Source organism: Sphaerodactylus townsendi, linkage group LG12 (assembly GCF_021028975.2).
Source record: "Sphaerodactylus townsendi isolate TG3544 linkage group LG12, MPM_Stown_v2.3, whole genome shotgun sequence".
Taxonomy (NCBI): Eukaryota; Metazoa; Chordata; class Lepidosauria; order Squamata; family Sphaerodactylidae; genus Sphaerodactylus; species Sphaerodactylus townsendi.
In genome coordinates this window covers 13,181,404-13,207,492 of record NC_059436.1, presented here as the reverse complement: position 1 = coordinate 13,207,492, position 26,089 = coordinate 13,181,404, and the positions used below count along the sequence as shown (strand labels likewise).

Below are 26,089 nucleotides of genomic sequence, written 5' to 3'. Positions count from 1 at the left end.
CAATATTCCCTATATGCATGTCTGTTTTTACTTTTTTTTTCAGATATGGAGTGTGCAGATGTGCCTTTGTTAACTCCAAGCAGCAAAGAAATGATGTCACAGGCATTAAAAGCCACTTTCAGTGGCTTCACGAAAGAACAGCAACGTCTGGGAATACCCAAAGGTAACTTACACATCAGTGTGGTATAAAGATTTATGCAAAGAAGCTACAAATTGGATATTTGATTGACTGTGTGAGAAATCTCAACATTTTTCTTCAATAATGTTGTGTGCAGCATGGCTTATATTGTTAAGGAGGTGTTGCTAAGTGTGGGTAAGAGTGCAGGTATCACAGCATTGGGCAAAAGGCCTCATTAACCCATAATTCAGTCTCCAAGAGTGGCTAGTCAAATGCTCTAAAACCTCACCGCCAAAAAGCCCTCCACAGAGCTTAAGGGGCTTCCATCACTCAAATGGGTGGTGTAAGTCCAAAGTGCAGGCCTCAGTGTAACTGGCTGCAAACCAGGTGGAAGCTGACTAACATCAGCTCTACCCCCGGGCATGCCTTTAGTCGTATCTTCTGAAGTGTTCTTCTTGTATGTTTTCTGTGTCCAGGAACAAGGTCATCACCCACCTGTAGGATGGTCACAAAGCCTTGGCTTTCTCATTTGCACTTCACTCTCTTCGGCTCCTCCTATCACAAAATCTATTTGTCTCTCAGTGCATTATTGGAAAAAGAAAGCATTTCCTTTCCACCCCTCTCAACAAAGAATATGGGTCACGCTCTAGTCACTTTTCACCTTGGATAATGCAGCCTCCTTCCATTGCCCCACCTTATCCATCCTTCACTGTTTCCAAAGCAATCCTTTCCTCATCCTGTGAAATCCTGACACTGCCTTCCTTCCAACACAGCTCCTTGACTTTCCCTTCAGAACCTTTCATGACTTTATCCCCTTGTATTGTGACCTTAAACTGCTCCACCTGGGACCTTCACATTTCCACTACCCTTGGCCATCTAAAGGTCTCCTGCCCCCTCAAATGACCCTACCCTTTCTCCTTTTCTGCCTCCTTGTTCCTAAAACAGCATGCACAACTGTGCCTCTTCTACTTCCTTCAGATCTCTCCTCAAAACCCACTTTCTTCTTAATCCTCCTGTTTTAGTACATCTTAGATTCAGCACATGGCTGTTGGAAGGAATGACTATTCTTCCTCTGTTTGTCACTGCCTCCATCTCCTCCCCCACCCTTTGATGTCTCCTTTGTTTCAGATTTTATAGTGTAACCCTTATTGGGTATGGGGAGGTGTTCTGCTTTTTAAAATGTACACAAGACAGTAGCATTGTCATTTAGTCCAGCCATGTCAAGTAGGAAGTTGTGGAATACTGTGAGAGAGGCAATGACTGCCTTTAAATTTTGTGTTCTGTGATTCCTTGGTGCAGACCCTCAGCAATGGACAGAGACCCACGTACGGGACTGGGTGATGTGGGCCGTGAATGAGTTCAGCCTGAAGGGTGTGGACTTCCAGAAGTTCTGTATGAATGGAGCTGCCCTGTGCGGTCTGGGCAAGGACTGCTTCATTGAACTGGCACCAGATTTCGTAGGAGATATTCTCTGGGAACATCTGGAGATCCTACAAAAAGGTAATTCATGAAGTTTTAGGCTACAGAAAAAAATATCCCAGGCAAAGATCTGTAACTCCTGGTTGGGGCCGTGGCAAAGTCCTGTGCAATACGGTTGATATAACCTGGAGTCCCCAAATCCAAAGCTAAATGTTCTGGCTTCTATAAAGTACTAGTTTTGCCTGGCAGTGTTCATGTCACTTCTCATCTCAGGAGAGATGCACAACAAAATCCCACTGGCCAGCAGGATTCGTCAAAGGTTCTTCAAATGGAATATTACGAATTCAAAAGCCTATAAGAAAATACAGTGGATTTCTAGTATCAACAGTCAACACAGAGTGGGACAATTTATGTATAGAACTGATATGTTTTGGAATGTAGGTACCTGGCCTAAATAAGAAATATTGGAAGGAGTCGTGGCACAGTTTGTACTTTTCCTGACATTATTCATGCCTTGATAAGAAGTTTCTGTACTTTGTGAACTGACAGTGGTTTGAATTTTAGGTAGTTGAAATTTAGCTCCACTCAGATCCCTTGAAAATTTCTTGGCAATTAATCAAAAAGCTGTGGAATCTTAGGGATTCATAGTTGATTCTTCAGTCTTTTATTTAGTTGCAAAAAAAAGCAATATGGATCATAATCATGGCAGTGGGGAAGGGTGTGCATAACTTTTCTCCCTGAGATTATCTGAGTTAAAAGTAGGTCACAATGAATACTAAGCAGCATCAATCAAAAGACATAAATATGACAATACAGTGGGTCTTATGGAGGGTTGATGGAGGATTTATGGTACCAGTTTTAGAAACTGCCATTTTGTGTGGGCCCTGTTCTGGATGGCTCATGCTAGCTTGATTTTGTCAGATCTCAGAAGCTAAGCAGTGCCAAGTCAGGTTAATACTTGGATGGGAGACCACCAAGGAAGTCCAGGGTCGATATGCAGATTGAAGGCAATGATGAACCTCCTCTGCTAGTCTCTTACCTTGAGAACCCTACCAAGTTGACACAAGACAGCTGTGACTTGACGGCACATTACACACATTTTGTGTGGGTGAAGTTGAAACAATTTTGTGTGTAAGAAATGTGGATATTACTTAAGTTTCTACATAAAAGGGAAAAAAGGATGGAAGAACTTCAGCTATTCCTAGATGACACTGACAAGTTTTGAGAAACAGAGCCAAACTCTTTCCTGTATAATAAAATTAGGACAAGCCAAACCAACTGTAAACAGAGTGAGTCCGCCAAGGTGTTTGCCAACCATTTTGTAGATACTGTAGTATGTGAAGACAGAACCTTATTATGATGTTTTGAGGGCAGGAAAGGGAAGGAGTCATTTTGTTTCTTCCCAGAAAGCCACTGACAGGCATACATTTTTTATCACCACCTGTGGCTTTCTGAAGGTAAACATGTTCAACTGTGGGAATAGCAGCTGTCTTTTCCTTCTGCTCAGATGGCCATGGTGTGTTTTGGGTGTTTCAGATGTTTCTCATTGGTGTTGGTGAATTATTATGTTTTTAGTAAAGAGGAAACATGGGGATTGTGCTTTCTTGAGCCCCTGAACATTCAGTGCCATGAAGTCCACCTGAGATGTTCATCTGTGACTGAGATCACTTGATATGGGGAAATCTTCTTCTAAAGGCATCTCCATGGTGACTTTAGCATGCACCTTTGGCTTTAGTTAAGCCTCTTTGAAGGCTTCCTCATGGAAGTTCAGTGTGTATTCTTGAATCCTTAATCTGTAGGCTGGGTATCATTTTGTGCAGGAAACAAATGCCAAGGTCCAGACCCAGCCTGCATCATGTATGATTTCCTCAAACCAAATGAATCTCACCAGCCATGAGGAACTCAATGAACCAGCTACTTTTGCTGCCTGCCTGGGAGTTTGTGGTCAATGTACCTGGCAGAGTTGTCAGATGAAAAGTAGACCCTATCTATTGAGCCACTGGGTGCTCTTGGGAATTTTTAATGGAGATTCTACTTCCTGGTTTCAGTTGAAGCTCCTTTCTTCTGTGGCTTTCTTTCCTGTACTTCTTCAGGTAGAGGTCAGTTGGAAGCAAAATGGCTATAACTTTTATTTCTGCTGAAGTCAGGTTGTTCAAAGTATCTAAATTTTGGTTTCCAGGACTACAGGACCCCAGGACTACAGAAAGAAAAAATAAACACACACATTCATATGCATAAAGCCAAATTGTCTGTGACCTGAGAGGGCTGGAACCTTGGTGGCTTATCCCTCCTTCAACATGAGGTCTGCCAAAGTGCAGAGTGGATGACCACAGGGAAGGGGTGGAATTAGGTTACAGTCAGCAGCTATCCACTAAGGTTTGCAGTCATATGGAGGGCATTGCTGACAGCCGAGAAGCAGGGTTTATTTTAGGAAGAAATTTTAAGAAGAAAAGTTGAAAATAGCCAGATATGTGAAATGGCCCATTTGCGGCCATTTTTTACCCTTTTATGTAGCCTGTGGTAGGTTGAGTCACTTCTGACTAAAATGTTTTGCAATAGCTAAGAGACGGGAATGAAACAGTGCATTGATGGGCTTTTGGTTTCTGTACAAAATGGCACCTACTCTACAGAAAAGATCCTTCCTGTGGAATTCGACCAATCATATTTCTGGGGTCCCTGCATTTGCAGCATGGATCCCATAAACAGTGAGAGGGAGTTCCAGGTGAGAAATCTCAATTCAAATGATTTTAGACTAAGGATTCTGCTGAATTTCTCATCTGAGGTTGATCTTTAATCACAACACATTTTCCTGTGTTGAAAGCTGTTCAGTACAGGAAATACAGTGCAGATCGACTGGTAATCCATGTGAATTTTTCAAAACATACTTATGCTAAGAATCTACAAGTTGTGCGACTTGCCAGTGCAATATGAACATGTGCAAAGATACCAAGTTTGAGGAGAAAGTCCCAGATTCAACTCCTGGCATCTGTACTGAAAACAGTCTCAAATAGGAGAGGCTATGAAATAATTTTCTCTACCTGAGTCTCTGGAAAGGGGATGGTAGTCCAGATCAGTCAATACTGAGCTAAATTGATCAATTAATGGACTTTATATAAAGCAATTTTATATGCTTCTATATGGGATTTGTCCTGACCTGGATAGCCCAGGCTAACCCAGTTTAGTCACATCTTGGAAGCTAAGCAGGATCACCCTGTTTTGTAATTAGATGGGGGACCATCACAGAAATCTGGAATTGACGTACAGAGACAGACAAACCATCTCTGTTTGTCTTTTGCCTTAAAACTCCACGGGGTCACCATAAATGGTCTGCACAGCTTTCCACCACCAGCATATGTAGCTTTCCTTTTATTTCTGAGGGTCAAACTAGCCAATATAGTATTCCCTGTGCAACCCTAGGGATACTGAATTGTTTAGTTTGATCCTTAATTCTGTGGGGGTCGGATGTGCGTTCATGTTTCGAATTGATCCTCAACCATGCAAGTTAGGTTACCTGACTTACTTGTATGTAACCATCAGTCAGCCTACCAGCCTCTGGGAATTGTTCTAAGGATAAAGGAGGAAAATGGTGATATACTTCTTGATCTAAAAATTACTATGTTATCACTTAATGGGGCCTTTAACTTTTTCTTCCCTTGGTGCAGAGGAGGCAAAGCCATACCCAGCAAACAACATGAACCCCACTTATCCAGAATCCCGCTACACATCAGATTACTTCATTAGTAAGTTCACAATTGTTTTCTTTTGGACCTGTAATCAGTGTTTAACGCCCAGCCGTTTGAAGACGAGATTTGTTTTGCATGCTGGACAGAATGTTGGAAGCAGAGAACTATGTGGTCTGTCCACTGGGACCAAATGTTGGAATGTGAACTTGGGGCTTCTAAAGCTTGGCTCCAAGTGCTATCAGAAATCTTTACTCCCATTAAGGGAAAACATAGTCACGGTCAGGAAGGATTTGTAGCAGCCTTGTAGAGTTGCCCCATTAATAGCAGGCCTTGCACTTGAAATCTGTAAGTGGCTACGTGACCCACAGGGGCTCAGGCATAACTTGGGAGCTGGCCATCAGCCATTAATTCTTGAATATCTTCTGCAAGCTCTCACCCTCTGGTACAAAGAGAACAAACCATTTCCAGAGCTGTCATCCACCCAGCTAAAGGATCATCTTGTATGTGTTCCCGTTGATCACTTGATTTCTGTACAATTTTTTGCAGATTTAATAAAACAGTTGTTTTGAAGAGAAAGCCATAGCCTTAGATGATGCATTCATATGTTGAATTAGGCACCATCTTGGAATGGGCATTAATTTCCTATTAAAGAATGGAAATGCTACTTCCAAGGTGCTTTCAGTGCTTTTGTTTATTTATATCCTGTTTTTCTCCCAACTGCGACTTGAAGTGGCTTAGGACATTGTCCTCCCCCTCTTCCATTTTCTCACAACAACTCTATGAGGTCTGCCAGAGTGAGAGTTGATGGTTGTCCCAAGGTGATCCAGCAAGCTCCCATGGTGGAAGTGAAGTTTTGAACCCAAGTCTCCCAGGAGCCCCATCCAACACTGCAGCCACCACACCCTGCTGTTGTTGATAGTTCTTTCAAAATAGGGGCATTAAAATGGTTAACTTGAACTTCCTTGAATGGGCAGGGGAAATATGTAGGATATGAATACCTATTAAATAAATGTGTTGCCCAGTTAATTAGAAGGCACCACAGCAGTTGAACAAAATGTTTTTATTAAAGAAGGTGGATCAAGCCATTTTCCTCATGGTATTACTTTAGGATGCTTAACATGGACCAATAAATAAAGAATAGGAAGATGTCTGTCGAAGCTGAAGTTCTTATACAGTGGTCAGACATCAGGGACCCAGTAGGGTATCTGGGGTGTCTGTCTGTCTGTCTGACTGACTGTCTGTCATTTTCTTCTTTATTATCTTCTTCATCTTCTTTTTCTTCTTCATCAACATCATCATCATCATCAAAATTCTATAATGACATGACGGGTTTTGAGCCTAGGCACATTGATGAATGAATTGTTACTCATAATAATATTTCCTTATCATAATCTTTCCTCAGAAAGGATAGCATGCAGTTAGTTGCCTTGTCCTTTATGAGTACCTACTCAGATGAGCCTCCTCTGCAGTAACTGCTTTCTTCTCCCCACATTTTGGGCCTTTTTTGGTTGGTTCTTTAATTTGTGCCGTTCATTCTGCTTGCAGGTTATGGTATTGAGCATGCTCAGTGTGTTCCTCCCTCAGAGTTCTCAGAGCCCAGTTTCATCACAGAGTCTTACCAGACCCTCCATCCAATCAGCTCAGAAGAGCTCCTGTCCCTCAAATACGAGAATGATTACCCATCCGTCCTACTCCGTGACCCAGTGCAGATGGATGCCTTGCAGACAGACTACTTCACAATAAAGCAGGAAGTTGTGACACCGGACAACATGTGCATGGGGCGCACCAGCCGAGGTAATGCTATCTTTCCTTCTTTCTTATCCTAAATGTAGCTCCTAATAAACATTTATCCTTTATCCTTGAAATTAGGAGGCAGGTCTTTTAGGAAAATGAACTGTACTGCAAAGCCGGCTTGGGATCATCTCCTTTTAAAGCCATTAAGCCCTGGGAAAGTGACTATTTGTTTTTAGGGAGAGGCTCAAAGAACATAGAAGGCTTTGGGGGGAAAAAAGGTCTCTTAGGATATCAGTCAGTTAAGGGATCAAAGTGTTCAGACACTTTCTTCCAGAACATGGTTACACCATCGGCTGGTTGAACCCATCATCGAGTCATCTGATGTCTTTCCAGGTCTTAGGCAAAATGATTCCTTTTCCAAATCTGTATAATGTGAGATCCTTTTATAGGAGCTGCCATGGATTGAAGCATGGACTTCCCTTATGCAAAACGTGTGTTTCACCACAGTAACGTGGGCCCGCCCCTTCGCATTCCCTGGGCAGTGTTGTCTTGAAGGAGCAAGACTTAAAAATCCAACTCTTTAGCCTGTCCCGCCCCCACCTGTATTCTCAAGGAAGTAGTTAAATTTGAGCACGTTGAATTCCCTTCCCTTTTGGAGATGAGCTCTCTGTGTTTGGCTGCCAGCATCTTTGCCAGTGGAAATTTCTCTAGGAGGTCTTGCACAATCCCAGCAGCTGTTTACAGCCCAGCTTGGGAAATTAGTGAACTTGAATGATCCTATTACGCTCTTAAGTTGTCAGTAAAGAGGCAAGTCATTGAGCAATAGTCTGACTGAGGAATTTTGGAGAGTGCAGTGCAAGTATTTTTTTAAAATCCTATTTGAAACTCTGTGCTTAAAGAGGGAGTCCATATGAACACAAACTGAACCAGATCCTTGGTCCATTAATGTCAGTATTTTCTATTCAGACTGGCAGTGGCTACTCAGGGCCCCAAGCAGAGGTCTTTCACATCACCTGAGCCTTTTTAACTGGCAATACCAGGGATTGAACCTGGGACTTTCTGCCTGCCAAGCAGATGTTCTACCACTGAGCCACGCCCCTCCCATTATGCATGTGTGTAAAGTGCCATCCAGTCACAGCTGACTTATGGTAAACCTGAAGTATTTTCAAGACAAGAGACATTCAGAGGTAGTTTGCCATTGTCTGCCTCTGCCTGGGCTGGAAGCAGAGGCGTACCGGGAGAAAATGGCACTGGGGCAACATATTCCCCCTCCCGCCCCCCGTGCCCCTCACCAGCTAACTTACCCTGTACAGCTGGTTGCCGGCCAGTGGCGGCATACCTCTTCAGGGAAGACTCGTCTTTCCTCAGCCTCTGGCTCTTCGCGTTCAGAATGTTGAAGTGCTAATCCCCCCCCCCCCATGAAACCATAGAGCTGTGGGCTGGAGAGTCTGGAGGACTCAAGATAATTAAGGAGAGGAGACACTTTTTCCTACTGCTATGGAGAGGCTGGCAGTGGGGGAGGGATTTAGCGTGCGCCCCCACCCCCACCTCTCATGGTGCTCAGGGACATGTGACCACCCATATTCCTCTGGCAGATGCACCACTGGCTGAAAGAGTCCTGAGAGAACTTTGACTGGCACAAGATTATTTATTTATTTATTTATTTATTTTTTAAACTTTTATACCGCCCCATCCCCGGAGGGCTCTGATTACCCAGCAGGTTTCATGTGGGGACCAGGGAATCGAATCCAGTTCTTCAGATTAGAGCCCACAACTCTTAAAACCACTAAACCACACTAGCTCCCTACCAATCTTTAGCTGGTAAGAAACCTGTAAATTGCTATGAAGCTGTCCCAACTGTCCCTGAGCCCTTTGGGGGAGGGTGGTATAAAAGTGGAACAAATAAATAAATAAATAAATAAATATCAGTCAGTGAGGGAGTGAAGTCAATTCTACATTTAGGACAGTCCTCGAGGCCAACAAAGGCATTTACATTTGCTATCCAGCCAATAACTCAAATTGACATAAACAACAGGGACTAGAAGCATCATCTTTGTTAAGCCAAACAGGACAGTTCAGACTAAAATGCCCCCGACTGTTTCCATGGAAACCACAGATGCCAACTCTGTCCTTCTGTTCTTGCAGGTAAACTCGGTGGCCAGGATTCCTTTGAGAGCATAGAGAGCTATGACAGCTGTGATCGTCTGACGCAATCCTGGAGCAGTCAGTCATCCTTCCAAAGTCTCCAACGTGTCCCCTCTTATGACAGCTTTGATTCGGAGGACTACCCAGTTGCCTTGCCCAACCACAAGCCCAAAGGCACCTTTAAGGACTATGTGCGAGACCGAGCAGACATGAATAAGGACAAACCTGTCATCCCTGCTGCCGCCCTGGCTGGCTACACAGGTAAATTGCTGGGAGAAACTGGGCAATGGAAATCAAGTTTATTTGAATTTGGTGAACATTTATCATTAATAATACCAGTGAGATTGTTTGCGCGTGTATGAATGTTATCTGAGAATCGCAAGGCTCTGGGTTTGTTGATGTGTTTTTGCATTTGGCATTTTTTTCTGCCTGCCCAGTGTCTTTCATTGCCGCTTTTATGTTTTGTATGTATTTTAGTTCTGGTTTTAGCTGTTGAATTTTGCAGAGCTCTTCATCACACTGTATGTCAAAGGGCAAAAAAAAAAAGTATTGGGGGAGGGAGAGCCTGAAATATTTTTTTTTCTTTCCCACCTTTTAATTATTTAATATCCAGCCTTGTGAAGAGTTCTAGAGAATTTGAAATCTTGCACCCGTTTCTCTCCCCCAGCACTGTTGTGAGTGCAAACAGGCTCTGCTTTATTTCTTACTAGCCATGGTCCACAGCTGCTGTACAGCTCTGTGCAACCCAACTTTTTACTAGCGAATGTCTAGTTTGATCCTGAGTCATGAAGGACTCAACCCTATTGTCTGGGTTGGCTCTCAGGAGATTAGATGGGGTGGGAAAATATGTGACTAGTTTACACTGGGTCTAGAGAAATGATGTTGAGGGGAGGGGCTGTACACGCACGCAGGGGTGTAATGATGGTGGGGCAAGGGAGGGCACTTTACTCGAGTGCTAGTTGCCTGGGGATGCCCTGGCTGCCCCCCTGGCTGCAACTACCCCCCCCCCCAAGTGATTGGTTTAAAATTAAACTTAATTTACTTCTAGGTGAGCAGCTCTGTGGCCAGGAAGAGATTGGGGGATGCAAGAGATTTGGGGGGGGGCACAGTTTCAGAGCTTGCCCCAGGCACCATTTTATGTAGTTATGCCCCTGTACACATGACCCCCATGGGTCAGTTGTTCTCTCTGAGCTTATCACAAGGTAAGCACCTGTATCACAAGGTGCTGACACAGTGTGGCAGGGGCGAAGAGAAAAATTAGGGTGCCCAGAGGAAGAGTACTCTAATTGCTCCCCTTGGCTTTGGCTGTATTCAGGCATGCCCAATCCTCCCCAAAAAGCTTCCTGCACCCCAACCCCTCCCGGTCCATGCAGACACAAACACAGGTTTCACCAGCAGAGAAAGGCAGGTTAAAAGTTTAATTAAATTCCTTCAGTCTCTCTTGGACTAGATTGTCCTAGTGGCAGCTTCTCATGGGAGAGAGCTGTTTTCTGCCATTTCCTCACAGCAGAGCCCAGGTCTACCCACACTGGGTCTGGGTTTTACCTTGTCCCAAGGATAGGGAAAAGGTCACCTCCCAGGTCTATCTGCCCGGAGGGAGCAGGGCATAATTCTAACTTGGCAGAGCAGTGCTGAAATGCCTTTCTGGGTGCAGCCCTTCCTATCGGGGAAATGAATGTTTTCAACATTGCAAGAGTCTCTGGAAAACTCTCCCATTTTCTGTCATGATGAGCCATCCATCTGAGGACATTCTGCTGAACGTGCCTTGATACCAACCTGCAGAGGTGTAGCGAAGGAAAATGGCGCCCGGGGCAACACCTGCTTTAGGCGCCCCTCCCCTCCCCCCGCACTGCCCCCCCCAGTACCCCACTTATCATAGACAGTGGCAGGGCCAGGCCAGGCTGGGCGATGGGGGGCAAAAGGAGGGGTGTGGGAGGTGATTTTCCACCACCCCTACATGACTGAACTGTGGCCCACCTGGGGCATATGACCCCATATGTCCTCGTGGAAGCTCCACCTCTGCCAAGCTTGGAACATGGTGAAATAGGCAATGGAAAAACTGGCAGTGAAATATAATGTGATGTGATTGGATTTCCCTTCCATCTCTCCAAACCTTTGGAATGGGGAAAGGTTTTTAAATGCTGCTTGGAGACAGCAATTGTCTCCCACCGTGTATGGCTTGGCTCGCTTGTGCTTCTTATTTAAAGAGCCTCTGAGTCAGGATGCCTGAAACATGCACTGTGTTGATTTCGAGGCACTAAATTGGGAGAAAACAACACTGTTTTGCTCTGGCTGATGACTTTCGCTGGCAGATGGGGTGTTTTTCTAAGCCCCAGCCAGGCCCAGCACTCTGATGGTATCTAGCAACTAGCTGAAAAAGGTGATGCATTTCACCTTTTGATGTCTCCATCACTTTTCAAGCTGCCTTATCTGCCCCCTCATCTTGACCTAATTTAACAAGTTGCCATGGTTGCTCAGAGAGGTTGATGGAACCTTTTCATTTGGGGGGGGGGGGGTTCTTATCTGCAGAGCAAGAATGTTCATTGCCTAAGATTTCACATCTTTGAACTGATTTCCACAGTCTGGGTAGTCTTAACAGCTCAAACAGCTGAAAAGCACAGTTTGATTGTCTTATTCAATGGGGGTGGGCGGGGATAGAGAGATAAAGGAGGGTGACAGATTTGCTTTATTCACTTTTCCCCTCCTTGCCATCTAGTCATAGTCAAGCAATGCCCTGAGGTTTTCATGGCAAGAAAGGTGGTTTGCCATTGCCTGCCTCTGCGTAGTAGCCCTTGACTTCCTTGGTGGTCCCAAGTCCTAACCAGGGCTGATCCTGCTTAGCTTCCAAGATTTGACAAGATCAGGCCAACCTGGACCATCCAAGTTAGATCCCTAGGACCAACTCTCCTTAATAGTTTCAACATGACTTTATAAACACACTTATTGCACATTCAGAAGAAGCAACGATGGAAAGTCCTATCAAAGTTGCAGCTGACTTTTGGTGACCCTGTTCCTAGAGGCTAAAATGACCAAACTGAGGCTATTGAACTTTGGTCGCATTATGAGAAGACAAGAGTCATTGGAAATAATGCTAGGAAAAGTTGAAGGCAGCAGGAAAAGAGGAAGACTCAACATGAGGCACATTGACTAGCCCCGCCCTCTGTTTGCAAGACCTGGACAAGGCTGTTAATGAAAGGATGTTTTGGAGAACATTCATTCATAGGGTCGCTATAAGTTGGAAGCAACTTGAACGCAGTTAACACGTACATGAGCTGCAGTTACCATCTCTGTGATTTGTCCCAGTATGTTTTTTTTTTATATTTACACAGTGCAAGACAATCCTTGCAGCTTAACCCAGGATCACCATTTCCCTTACAAGAATTTGGCACTGGAACCCAAGTGCATTATAAACCAGTTCTCACTGAACTCTTTTAAGTGGCAGAGACAGCCAGGATGCTCCGAGCTGCATCAGTGACTTCAGCCACCTGCTAGACGCTTGCAAATTAGAACAGAATTAGCTCTTTGCATTCATGGTTGGCCAGTGTTGCATATTTATTGGGGGCTTTTCAAAAAATGGACTTGGTTTATCTGAGAAAGCTGTAAACATTGTCGCATTGCCAAACGCACCCTCCAAGAACAGACCTTTTGTGCCCTTTCTATATGGCTCTCGTTTGGCTGATACCAGGGTTTGCCTGCAGTCATCAGGAAAGGTGAGGTCCACCAATTGCAGCAATACATTTCACGCATGCTGACCACCAAAAAGCATACTAGGCAGGTTCGTGGGTGACTGTCTTGCTTTCCCTTCCAAGAGTAAGATAGCTGTTTTGGGAGTCTTCAGACATTTTGTTGAAATTGCTTCCCAAATGTTGCATGGCTGTGAATGTAAACAGGAGTCAGCCATGTACAGCTGGAGATGCCACTGTTGTCCTCGGGTTCCTGGTAGTTATCACCAGTCACTAGGTAGATTGAAGAGGTAAGGATTTGTAGTCAAATGCCCACCTTCCCATTTTGAAAGCAGGGAAAACTCTTTGCTAAGGGGGACTTTGCATGTCTTTTTCCCCCTTCATGCTTCTGGTTGAGTGGGAGGGACCATGGATTAGGTGTAGAACATCAACCTTAAATGCAGAAGGTATCTGGTTCAGTCCCCAGCCTCGCCAGTTAAAGGGCTCAGATAGGAGGCAACTTGTCTTCCAACAGAACTGCCTATGCCGATCCTGAAGATCTAATATTATGACCAGATCCCTAAGAGGTGTTCCGAAGGAGCAGCATGTGCAAACTCCATGCTATCATTGCATGCACAAGACTTGAACTGGCTGGCCGCATCCTTCGCTTGGAGAACGGTCAGATTCCTAAAACAGAAATGAGGTGGATTCCTCCTGATGCCAAATGAGGATGCCCCTGAAACACCTGGAGGAGAAGGTTCAAGCAAGGCCAGAAGGCATTGAATATTGCATGGGAAGAGGCTGAAACACTCATCCAAGACTGGAAATTCTGGAAAGCAGTTGTTGCTCAATATGCTACTTAGCATGACTAAGAACCTGAGAACCTGGAAAACTGCTGCCAATCCGAGTAGACCAGCAAAGGCTGGCCAGCAAAGGCATACTGGGTCAGACCACTGCTCTGTGAAGTTTGGCATGCTAAAGCTCCATCCAAGGTGCCAGGGTCATGCCAGGCCACCCCCACCCCCAAAGAGGCTTTCCAGCAACGTGGGGAGGCTTAAAATGACAAAATGCCTCCCCACTGCCAGGAAGCCCCTATTGGGCTGAATAGATGTATGCCCCCCAGAGCAGCGTCCCAAGCCACATCCCACTGCTGAAGAGGGCAGTGGCAGCCACACACCGGCAAATTTGCCCCTCTACTGTGGCAAGTGCCCTGGGGAGGGCAAATCTACTGGCATGGCCCTGTGCCACTTCCACTGGTGGATTTTCACTCCCCCCCCCCGGATGGGGCTATATTAGCTTTATGTGTTCATGTGAGTATGCAAAAATCATATCCCAGAAGGATGATGTGCATTAGGAACAAGTTGTTGCAAGTAAAAAAAAGATGCAAGGGGAAAAAGTGAAAGAAAAGACACAGGAAAAGAAAAGGAACAGGTGAAAATAGGTAGGCAAGTGTTTATTTCAATAGTATACAAAACCACAAGTCATGAATAAGAATCACTTCTAGGTGACCAGATAAAGAAGGGGGTTTTTTTGGTGAGGAATGGACACTTTCAGACCACTTATGTGCATGAAAATGACTAACCCAGGTTTGCCAAGGTTGGTAGGGCAATAAATATTTCTATGGTGTAATACCTTCACCTCTTTTGGCTACACCCCTCATGCAGGCAGTTTAACATGTGGCAGTGCCTTTGCTATCGACATCCTGATGTTTTGTCACATTGGAACCACAAACCATAGTGTGCAAAGAAGTTGGCTGCTGCTGCTGTCACCTTTACAGCATGCACTTTGCAAAATAATTATCATTGAGTGTGTGAAAAGCAGACCAGAGCCAAACCAAATGTAGAAAATAGGGGCATGCTAGGCAGGGAATAACATCAGTGGTTGGAAACCATTTGTGTGGTATTTTTGAGATTGTCCTGATGTGTCTTGTGTTGACTTTGATGTAGGACTTGGGTGGGCAGTGTTTGATTGGAAACAAGAGAGGCCAAGGCCTGAATCTGGCAGGTCAGGGACAGAACCTAGAGGAATCTTCTGAATCAGGGGTGGAACCAGGCCAGAATCTCTTGGCTCAAGAGTGGGACCTGGGAGAATCCGGAATTGACTGCCTTTGTCAGTCCACCATATTGGTTGCTTAAAAGAATCCAGCTTTTTTACCCTCAAATATTTCATGGCTGAAAGCAGAGAGACGGTTGTAAGAGCCGCTTCCTTATACCAGGGCTAATCCCTCCCTGCTCAGTACTCATTCTGGAGGACTGTTGTTCACCTGCATTGTCCATTTATTCTGTAGTGGTTGAGCTCTGTTCTGTACTGCCTTAAAAAGCACAGAGAAGTTTGTGGGAAAGAAGCATGAGAATTGTTGGGCATGAAAGAGCAGTCTGTGCTCCACATGGTACTTCATCTGTGGTCATGCATGAACACGGACGCATGCTAGAGGAAAGACCTGTTGGAATGTTGTGATGTTTATCCCACCTGTCTTTCATCATAAGCTCAAGGTAGCATGCAGTGAGCTCTCAGGAAGCCTTCCATCCAAGTCCTGATTAGACCCAGAGTACTTAGCTTAAGCAAAATGGCTGCATTGTGCACCCTCCAAAACCACTGGTTCACCATTGTGTGCGACAAGATGCTGGCCTGGATGGAACACTGGTCTGCTCCAGCAGGGCTCTTCTTAGGGTTCTGACATTCTTCCAGCCATCTATTAAGAACAACAAACGCTGACCTACTGATTGACTCAGATATTTAACTTGTAGAGACATGAAAAGGTTCTTAAGTATAAGAATGTGTCACGGGCAGCGAGGATCAAGTTAATTCATTCCATAGTATTCTCTATGACTTTTTATGGGTGTCAAAGCTGGACAATGAAGAAAGCTGATGGGAAGAAAGTGGATTCTTTTGAAATGATGTGTTGGGGGAGAGTTTTATGGATGCCTTCGACCACCAGAAAGACAAATAAGCTGGTTCTAGCCTGAACTGTCCCTAAAAGCTGAAATGACTGAATTGAGGCCATTGCAATTAGGTCATATTGTGAGAAAACAGGATTTACTGGACAAGACAATAATGTTAGGAAAAGTGGAAGGCGTCAAGGAAAGAGGAAGAGGCAGCATGAGAAAGATTGACTCTATAAAGGAAGCCTCAGGCTTCAGTTTACAAGACCTGATCCAGGCTGTTCATGAGAAGACATTTTGGAAGTCATTGATTCTTTGGATTGCTGAGAGATGAAGGGGACTTGACAGCACTCTCAACACAGAGAGACATGGGGGAGAGGGCTGAACTTTGGAAAATGATCCAAACTACTAGCTCATACTACCAAAATGTTAGAAAGGAAACCCTCTAGAAAGAATAGCACAGTTCACCAGGGATAGGTGACGGAAAATAGAATCTGTATCTGGAAGAAGGAACATCTGTGTTTTTATGGGTCAGACCACTGCAGTAGGGGGTTGGAAGCAGCTTATGAGATGGGCAATATAACAGTGGAAGTGTGCCTTATGTGGTGTTCTCTGCACACACTCTAAAAGGGGCTTTCCTAGAACAGGGTTCCCACTGTAATCACAATGCAGTTTGTGTAAGTCATATTTTCCTAGAAATGCTTGAGGATTCCTAACGTGTGACGCTCTGCAACGGCTTTTCCTGAAGGGCTCACTTCACTACTAGGAAGGCGAGACAAGGGTATCCATTGTGAATCACATTTAGCATGTGAGTCCCCTCTGACTGGCTCTATTCTTAGTACCTCCCCCCTCCCAGGGACAAAGGTCAGCAGACTGTGCTCAAAGGGAGCCCGGAACTTGCTTTATTTCCCTGGTGGGTGGAGATTCTGCTCTGTCCGAAACGGAGCTGGTTTCATGGGTTCTCCAAAGACTGAAAGTCTGCAGATTTGTTTGGAAGGACTTTTGGCTCCATGGGTCACATAAAAAAAAAAGCAATTTGTTACCTGGGCCCAATAAGAGAGTTCCCTTCTTTACTTCTCTTGCAGTATATACAACCTCTTTTCAAAAGCATTACAGAAATGTATAAACAAGAAGTCAACAGGTTAGTAGGTCTCTACAGGAATGAATGTTGGAATCATTAGAGCCCCCAGATGGTTGCATCCCAGTCTTGTAATGGTTGCATCCCAGTCTTGTAAAATAATAATCTCCATTCTTGTAAAATTTAAATTGCAGCCATTATTAAATGCATCCTAGTGTTTGTTTTTAATCTGTGACTCAGCTGAGGTCCAATATTAGGTTAACAAAGTGCTTTTGAAAGAAAGCCCAATCTTGTATGTCCCAGTATGTACAATGATGATGAAAGAGAGCCCAATCTTGTATGTCCCAGCGTGTACAGTAATGATGAAAGAGAGCCCAATCTTGTATGTCCCGGTGTGTACAGTAATGAACTCCAACCCCCCTTTTTATATGGTTTTATCTTATGCTATTTTAATTGCTCCAAGCAGAAGACAGGTGTGGTCCTGTTCAGACTCATTTAATTGGCAGATTTTTGGCTCCTGTTACAGCATAGTTTGGCACAAAAGGTGAACAAAATGAGAGAAAATGCTTAGTATGTGCCTCTCCTCCAACCTGGACTGCATTATAGGGAAATCCACAATCTTTTGATAAAAACACTGGACTGCTGTGCTGTGTAGCATGTAGGTTTTCTTTAGTCTGAAAGATGCAGAGGAGACAATGTTAACCACACTGTGTCTTCAAACTTGCTGGACAGCTAAACTCCTAAGCGTGTGACCTTTTCAGCAAAGGTCTCTCGAGGCTTCAGTTGAAAACTGTGTGCTAAGTTTCAGTTAGATTGCAGAATACAAAGCATTTTGCCGGTTTTTTGCCTCCCTCCCACAAAATATGAACACTCGTTGCATTTCCGCACAATCTTCTTTGAATTCCCTTTGAGGCAACATTTGCTGGCAAGTTAGAGTTACTTATTGCTGCTGTTGCCAATGTCATATTAGCCCTATTAATTTATTTCGATCTGCCAATTGCCTTCTGCAAATTTTAACTCACTCGAGGTTGGCGGGCAGATCGTGAATTTGAGGTTTTGTAGCACAGAGTTTATGACTTATCCAAAACATTTACAGAATCTGCCTTTTCCATTGCCCAGGGTTGGGTGTTACAGAAACATTCCAATACATTTTATAAGCAGCAAAAAGTAGCCATTAAAACAACATTCGAAACCGAGTTCAAGCAAAATGGCCCAGGCTTGCTCCATCTTACCCAATCTTGGAAAATAAGCAGGGTCAGCCGTGGCTAGTGTTTGGGTAGAAGACCTCCAAGGAAGTTCAGGAGGAAGGGAATGGCAAATCACTTCTGAATTATCCTTGCCTTGAAAAATGTGTGGGTCACCATATGTCAGCTGTGACTTGACAGCGCCTTCCACCACTAGTTCCCCTATGCAAGTGTCAGGTCATTACTGACCCATGGGCTAATGTCACAATGTTTATTAGGCAGACTCAGTTTTTGGGGTGGTTTGCCATTGCCTTCCACAGTCATCTACACTTCACATACTAAAAAATATCTTAGGCTCATTCCGCACATGCAGAATAATGCACTTTCAAACTGTTTTCAGTGCTCTTTGAAGCTGTGCGGAATGGCAAAATCCACTTGCAAACAGTTGTGAAAGTGGTTTGAAAATGCATTATTTTGTGTGTGCGGAAGGGGCCTTAGATTCCTCAAAAGCCCTTCTAAAATTGAACGAAAACCCAGTCATAATCTCACAAAGGCTGAGACCATAAGAAGGTATTATTGTGCCAAGTATCGAATATCCTCCTAATAAATTAATTCATGAAGTGTAACATTCTGCCTCAGAAGTGGAATTGTTTGGTCTGGAAATAAAAATTATGTAGGTACCAAAATTTGCCTTGAGAACCAGCATGGTGTAGTCGTTGAGAGCGGCAGACTTTAATCTGGAGAAGGAAATGAACAATGGCAAGGTCTCCTTGTGAGGTTTACCAATTCAGATGTAGTTTTATTGCTGTCTTGGACCAACACAAAATGCATAAGACTTACAAACTGCAAAACAAACTCTTTGGTGAAAAATAATCAACGCGGATTGAAAATTACAATAACTAACTAGGACAAGTTAGATTAAAATTCTATTGGCCTAGAGATTTATGTACAGTAAGCACGTGTGTGTGTGCGCGCGCACGCTGTGTGCGTGCATGCATGTGTGTGTGTGTGTGTTGGGGCGGGTGGGTGGGTGCCGGTATAGTAGAGAAGAATGACAAACACACTATCTAACAACTCGAAGAGGAAACCACTTTGGATTTTTAAGAAGTTCTAAAATGTCAAAAGGCCTCACAAGTCTATTTGAAGGGTTGACGGAAGTGTGGGGGGGGGGGGAGAGGAGAGAAGCAAAGGTATCACCCCAGCACAGACAACTAGAGTACCTGAAGATGATTTTTGAAATTGCAGGCTATTGGCCTGATTATGGAAATAAAGGAAGGACAGGGAAAGGTGGGCCGCGCTGACCCGAAATCAGGGTGTGATGATACACACTGAAGACATTAACCTGAGAAGGGGACCAGCAAGTCTTGTTCACCCTCCCACACTAACCTGAGCTCGGCCTCCACATACATTAATAGCCACTGAGCTGACTCACTGGCTGTGGGGTTTCATTCTTGGCGGTAGCTTGTTCCTGCAGCAACACGCCCCTGGAAAGAGGCCAAATGATTTTCATACCTACCTAGCTCTTTATCACGTCTCCGTAAACAGCCAGGGAACAAAAAGTCAAGGTCAGGGGAGGCAGCCAGCAAGACATGGGGGCAGGAGGGTGCTTGAGGTCAGGCTGTGGCCAAGAGCTTTCTGGCAGGTGGGAGGGAACGGTGCTCTCACGTCTGGAGCATGAGGCTTCTTTGCAGGAGTGCCAAAACCAGAGTCCTGTTTATGTAAACAAGGACTAGAGGTGAAAAATTGCTAGTGAAACATCCCATTGGCTTCTACTAATGACAGCATTCTTGCTAGACTCCGTGCTCGCTGTCTCACCTGGCCTGGTCTACACACCGTGTGAGACGTGATATGATGTCCCTGCACATTGCCACACACTGCCTCATATCACGTCTACAGTGCAGTGTCATCGCATCATGGGTCAATTTATGGGGTTGTCAGTTCTGGGTTGAGAAATACCTAGAGATTTTGGAGGTGGAGCCTTGAGAGGGTGAGGCCCATTTATAGCCCAAATGCACTGTGGCATTTGGGCTCATCTAAACTGTGTAGCCCATGAAGTTGCTGGTTTAAATCCTAGACTCACTCACAGGTACCTATCTTTCCCAAATGATATTTACTCCCTAATTTTAATCAGTACCTCCCTTTCCAAGTAGACTTTAAAATGGTAATTTGAAGTCCTGCAGACTCTAGGAATGGTAAGTGAAGTAAACTTTATCTATGGAAAGCCAATGTCATATAGTAGTAGTTACCATGACTAAATAGGTATGGGGGTGCTTGGGCTGAAATTTCCTTTAGCCATGTAATATCCTGGCCCAGACACTCTCTTAGTCTAACCTAACTCATAGCATTGTTGTGAGGAGAAAGTGGAATCGAGGAGAACAATATATGCCACCTTAACCTCCTTGGAAGGCGGACAGGCTTGCTTCTGTAGATAATTCTGAGTTACCTAACAAGTTGTGTTTTATCAGTCCTTGAAGTCAGTTTGCCTCCTCACAGATCCCCCTTCCTAGCATTTCTCTTGTTTACCCATGTTCCTTTCCTTATCCCAGGTAGCGGACCCATTCAACTGTGGCAATTCTTGCTGGAGCTCCTCACGGACAAGTCCTGCCAGTCCTTTATCAGCTGGACAGGGGACGGTTGGGAATTCAAGCTCTCCGATCCCGATGAGGTATGGGTGCTCGTGTGGGTAGTATGAGCTTGTATGTGTTCTGTATTAGTGGATTAATGAAAAACTGAAATAACTCCCCTTAAAAAAAGAATCTAAGTTATGTCTTGCTATGCTTCTCATTGGCTTCCTTCTTCATCAGCACAAATTTGTTGCCTGTACTTTTGAAGCTCTCCACAGACATTATCTTCCCTGTCTTTTTATCCTTCTTGCATGGCATGTCTGTGACCATGACCCTCCAACCTCCAATCCTGCTATCCTCATATGGGGTTGGATCCAGGCTAAATTTCCAGTTAACAATTTAACTTTTGTCTCCTCCTACAGCACCCCCCCCCCCAATTGCTGAGGGTCCCGCTTCCTGATACCAAGTCTGATATTTTCCTGTAGCTGGACCCCTTAGTCCCACCCCAGCTAAAATGACACCTAAGTACACGTCATTGGATTTGTACATTTTCATCCCCTCTGCTTACCTTCGTTTGCTATTTCTTCTGTTGCCTTTTACCTTTAAGTGGATTTTGTGTGTTCCTTAGGGCCATGGTTTTTTTTCTTTGGTGATGTCATGCTGCCATAAATATTAATTCTGCTACCTAAATATTAATGCTGCTACATAAATTAGCAGTGTTTTGTCTAAAAAATGTCCATGTTTTCTCCCAAACCCTCGATCCTACACCCATCTAAGAAAACACAGAATTTTCAATGTGATCACCTCATATGGTTTAACTCAATAAAGGAAGCCTTCAGTTTGCAAGAACCTGAGCAAGGCTGTAAACAATTGGACATAATTCGTATGGTCACCATAAATTGGAAGCAACTTGATGGTACATAACACACCACACTTCTCCCTTATGAAAATAACTTATACTGTTTTGGGGGTGGTGGGCTTCCTGTTTCCAGGTTGCGAGAAGATGGGGCAAGAGGAAAAACAAGCCAAAAATGAACTATGAGAAGCTGAGCCGTGGGTTGCGCTATTACTACGACAAGAACATAATCCACAAGACTGCGGGAAAACGGTACGTTTACCGTTTTGTGTGCGATCTGCAGAGCTTGCTGGGATACACGCCTGAAGAACTCCATGCCATGTTGGATGTCAAACCCGATGCCGATGAATGAATGGAAGACTGAGACCTTGCAGACGATTCCGTGCCTCCATCCAGAAATCCCATGGGACTTTCTGCTTCTTCTTTTTTCACTGCCATGATTTTACTTTGAAAAGAAACTCAGCATTTACATTGTATGGCATAGGGGTGGGATGGGACAGATGAAGCGTTTGGACAAAACTGTGATATCGTTTCAGTTGGGAGGAGACAGAAACAGCTTTTACATGAGAATGTTCAGGAAGAGTTTTATCGGAGGCTGACATTTTTAAAAATCAGGGGGGAAAAAAAGCTTAAAAGTTTTGTTTGTTTTTAAAACCACCCTGTTGCAATTAATTTGTGCATTTATTGACCATCTGTGACCTGGGATCATAAGTTGACAATTCACAAGGTTGAAAGTCTCCCAAGGCAACATTTTCAGGAGAGTGAAGGAGATAGTCTAAGAGCACTGAATGTTCTACATTGCAAGGAGAACACATTGGAATAGCTAATAACTGTGGTCCTAACTAACTTTGCATTTCAAAAGGGCAGATTTTCATCAGGAGGGACCAAATCTTTTTTTTTTTGTAAAAAAAGTTATTTTATTAATTTTTGTGCCAGTATTTTTTAAAAAATAGCCTTAAGCTCTAAGATGGTCTCCATATTGCAATATTGTGTGTTGTTTGTTTTTGTTACGACAGCTGCAAATTTTATCTGCATTGAGGAAAAGAGAACAGAGTTGATGTAGACCCCACCAGAAACAGATAGAGGTTAACGGCTGTGATAAAAAATCAAGATCAAACCGGGGGATAATGTGGGTGTTTCACTTTAACGTTGGAGCCTCCTGCACTTTACTGTGTTTCTCCGTCTCTAGAGCTAGTGGATCTAGATTAGTAGAAAGGATCCATAGTTCAGTGGTAAAGCACAAACCTTCTTGCATGCAGTCCTGGATTTGACCCTTTGGTTTTAAAAGAGGGTCTCAGGATGATGGTTTGGGAAAGACCATTGCCTGAGATACTGGCAAGCCACTGCCTGTCTGCACGGGTTATATCGAGCAAGGAGACCCTATTGACTGCCAAAGGATAAAGCCGCTTTCTTTGTCCATCCGTTTTAGTTGACTGCAGCGGGACTTCATTGAATTTTCTGCACATGTCTCAGTCCTTCCCAAGATAATTTAGAACAAAGGTTTCTTTCTTTTTTGATCCTAATATTGAAATTCAAAGTTTTGAGCTAATGCACAGTGCAGTCCTAAACAGAGTTACACCCTTTTAAGCCCCTTTGCTTTAATTAGAAGGATATAACGTTGCATAAGACTACAGTGTCGACTGCATATTTTTCGTGATTGCATATTATTGGTCCTCACTGGAACCAACTCACAGGAAGACTTGTTTGCTGAGAGCCAGTATAGTGTAATAATGACTATTCAATCCAAGGGGGGTGGGGGTGGGCAAAGCCACACTGGAAGTGGTGTGACCCCTTTCCTAGCGTCCATGCACCTTGGCTCATCCAAATGAGCACCATCGCTGACTCAGGGGCCTTAAATCAGCACAGGGGGCCGTGCTGCAGCTCAGCAGCCAGGTGTCCTGGAAGGCTCAACACTGGTGCTTCTCCAATACTGGAGCCTGTGCAGGTGTGGAGGGAAGAGTGTTCTGGGGGCTTTCCTGGGAGCGGACCCAACTTTAGTCAGCTTCCAGTGCCATTTCCTACTAAAGCTGTTTTTAGAATGGAGGGAGAGAGGGGGAAGAATATTAATCCTCTCATCCTGAATGCCAATTCGCACATTACAATCCAGCCAGGTTTAGTTCTGAGGATAGAAGTACTTAAAAGACTCGCCTGTTTTTACCTGTGTGGCTGTGTGACACTGCTGTCTGTCACAACTGATGAGGCAATCTGAAGTTGCAACTCTAAGGTCCCTTCCACACAGCAAAATAAAAGAGGGTGAAAGGTGGGTCACATGAATCCGTCTTCGCCCTGGCCCGTTTGCATGGCTGGCTATCCCATGGATAGCCAACTATGCGAATGGAGCATGCACCTTTGCATGGAGGTGCTTTTGGGGGGGATTCCCTGCCTCCCTCCAAAGCACAGCTTCAGAAACAGGCACGACTGACCCCCAGGGCCACGGAGCAGTCCTTTGTCCCTGTGTGGCTCCGCAGATGGGAGCCAGGGACTGCAGTTCTCTTGTTGGATCACAGCTGCCTAACGCGCCTCACAGCCATGGCCATTTGTTCAGCCACAGCTGCAAGGCATGTTAAAACAAAAGAATCACACATATCGTGATTCTTTAATAACCTGGGGCGGCGGGGACGGGACGTGGAATGAATCCACATTAGGATTGGGATCTGTAGAAAGTTCCCCGCCAACCTGGTTTTTTTAATTGTTGTTATCCTGGTTTAATTGGCTCGTGCAGAAAGGGCCTAAGTGAGTTTATCAGAAGGCATGACTTTGTGGCAAAGTGAGTTTCTGCAGTTTTGCTGAATCGCAGTGGGCCAGCAAGGTTTTGTGTCTATTCTTCTCTAAGTAACAAAGTGACAAAGAAGAAAATGTATGGCTTTACACTTGCTCTTTCTTCTTCCTCTTGGCAGAAAAGATATATGTCCTCAGAGGTTTTAATATGGGTGTTTGGTAGCTAACCTATCAGACCATCTGGCTGTGGACAGTAAATCCCTGCCATTGTTTTAGGCAAGGCTTGCTGGAGATCTTGGCTTTGCTGAATGGGGACAAGCTCAGTATTTCTGGGATGTTGCAGAAGGAAGATTTTTGAGCCAAGAACGTTCAGTGGTGGATTGTCTTGGAATGGATGTTAAGATACCAGTATCTAGGGCTCAGCTAGATTTGATTTCACTGGAGACAAAGAGTGTGGGTGGGAAGGATGGGGAAGAAAGAAAGAAAGAAAGAAAGAAAGAAAGGTTAGTGGAGGTAGAAGAGAATGTATCCCTAAAGCCAAAGGGTTTCTTGTGTAGCATCTGTAGCATTTGGTGATTTTAGCCATAAACATAGAGGAAGTAGAAGGAAAAGAAGAAGAGTTTGGATTTATACCCCACCTTTCTCTGCTGCAAGGAGTCTCAAAGCAGCTTACAAAGCCCTTCCCTTCCTCCCATAAAAAAAACCTTGTGAGGTCAGTGGGGCTGAGAGAGTTCTGAGAGAACTGTGATTAGTCCAAGCCTTCTCATTTGGGTGCCTTCCTTAAAAACCATAACATTTTGCTAGTGAAGTGTAGAATATACATGTGTTTCTAGTCCACCAGTAGTTTTAGTTTCAATTTTTAACAAGCTAGAATGAGAAGCAAATTTCAATCTGTTTCCACTTTGGCTATTTTCCCCAGAGTAGTTTCCTCACCATTGATGATGGCCAAGCAAGGATGCTTTTTAATAATAAGAATGAATTTATAATTATAATTTATAATTAGAATAATTAGAATTTATAATTATAAACAAATTTATAATTCATAAGTGGGTAACTGTTTTGTGGACTGCCTATTTGTATGGGCGTTTTCAAAGTTGATTTTGCGAACAGGCTTATTTTGTTCCAGTTATCTAGAGCTATCAGCTTTCTTTTCCGTGATCATTTGCTGTCTCCTTGTAGCATGCCGTGGTCCAGATCATGTGGCTGTAGCCGTGTGTTTTTGTTGGGCAAGTTCTTGTCCCTTAAGATAGGGAGCTAGCGACCCGAACAGTCTCCTTTTAACTTTATGATTAAAAACTGATATCCAGGTCATTTAGCATTCACGATTGGGAGATGCATTCTCAGGGATCCTACAGGGCAACTAAATGCCGTAAGTATGCAAGGCAGCATCTGTGGCATTAATCCATTATCAGTGTTTATGTCTTTAAATGCAGGCATATTGCCTTAGCCATGTGTTCTGCTTGGCCTGTTTTTCCCACCTTCTCAGATTAGAAATAGACGCAGATTCATGGGAGCACTTCATAAACTGGAGATCTGCAAAGTGAACACTTTCTTTTGTTTGTTTGTTTTAAATGGAATTTATGAAGGGAAGTGTAAAGATAATTGCCATTCGCGTCCGCAGGCTTTTATGACAAAGATTTACAGGAAACCTCTCTTTGTATTCTTGTGACTATAACTTGTGCCATTCATTCCAATAGGGTCCATGCTGAAAAAGTTTCCGCTCGGCTATACCCAGTGCGTTTCACTGTACTTGGGGGGGAGGGGGGAAAGGAAAACACTTCATTCTTAGTTTTTCTAAGATTTACTTAGCCATTGTAAAACTTTGAGATTTAGAGATTGAAAGTGAGTGTTTTACTCCAGCATCAAGGATAATTAGGAATGCATCAAAAATAAATCTAACAGCCATGTGGTGATATACTCTTTTTTAAAAAAATCAGGCAATTCTTAACATTAGATTTAGTTAGTATAGGACTATTATTATATTGCAGGGGTCTGCAACCTGCGGCTCTCCAGATGTTCGTGGACTACAAATTGGCCATGCTGGCA

At 44.1% G+C, this 26,089-nt stretch overlaps 1 protein-coding gene across 3 annotated transcripts in view; it reads left to right on the top strand.

Moving 5' to 3' along the window:
* ETS1 (ETS proto-oncogene 1, transcription factor) overlaps window positions 1-25,801 on the top strand; it is a 103,904-nt gene extending 78,103 nt beyond the window's left edge. For 2 of the 3 annotated variants that reach the window (XM_048512725.1, XM_048512728.1), the window contains 7 exons: window positions 44-163; window positions 1,418-1,618; window positions 5,200-5,277; window positions 6,766-7,014; window positions 9,100-9,360; window positions 20,452-20,570; window positions 21,462-25,801. In XM_048512725.1, the coding sequence (XP_048368682.1) occupies window positions 44-163; window positions 1,418-1,618; window positions 5,200-5,277; window positions 6,766-7,014; window positions 9,100-9,360; window positions 20,452-20,570; window positions 21,462-21,677 (1,244 nt within the window). In that variant the 3' untranslated portion in view covers window positions 21,678-25,801. The remainder of the gene's footprint in view (window positions 1-43; window positions 164-1,417; window positions 1,619-5,199; window positions 5,278-6,765; window positions 7,015-9,099; window positions 9,361-20,451; window positions 20,571-21,461) is intronic. The other variant, XM_048512726.1, reaches the window with a different exon arrangement.
* The last annotated feature ends 288 nt before the right edge of the window (window positions 25,802-26,089 follow it).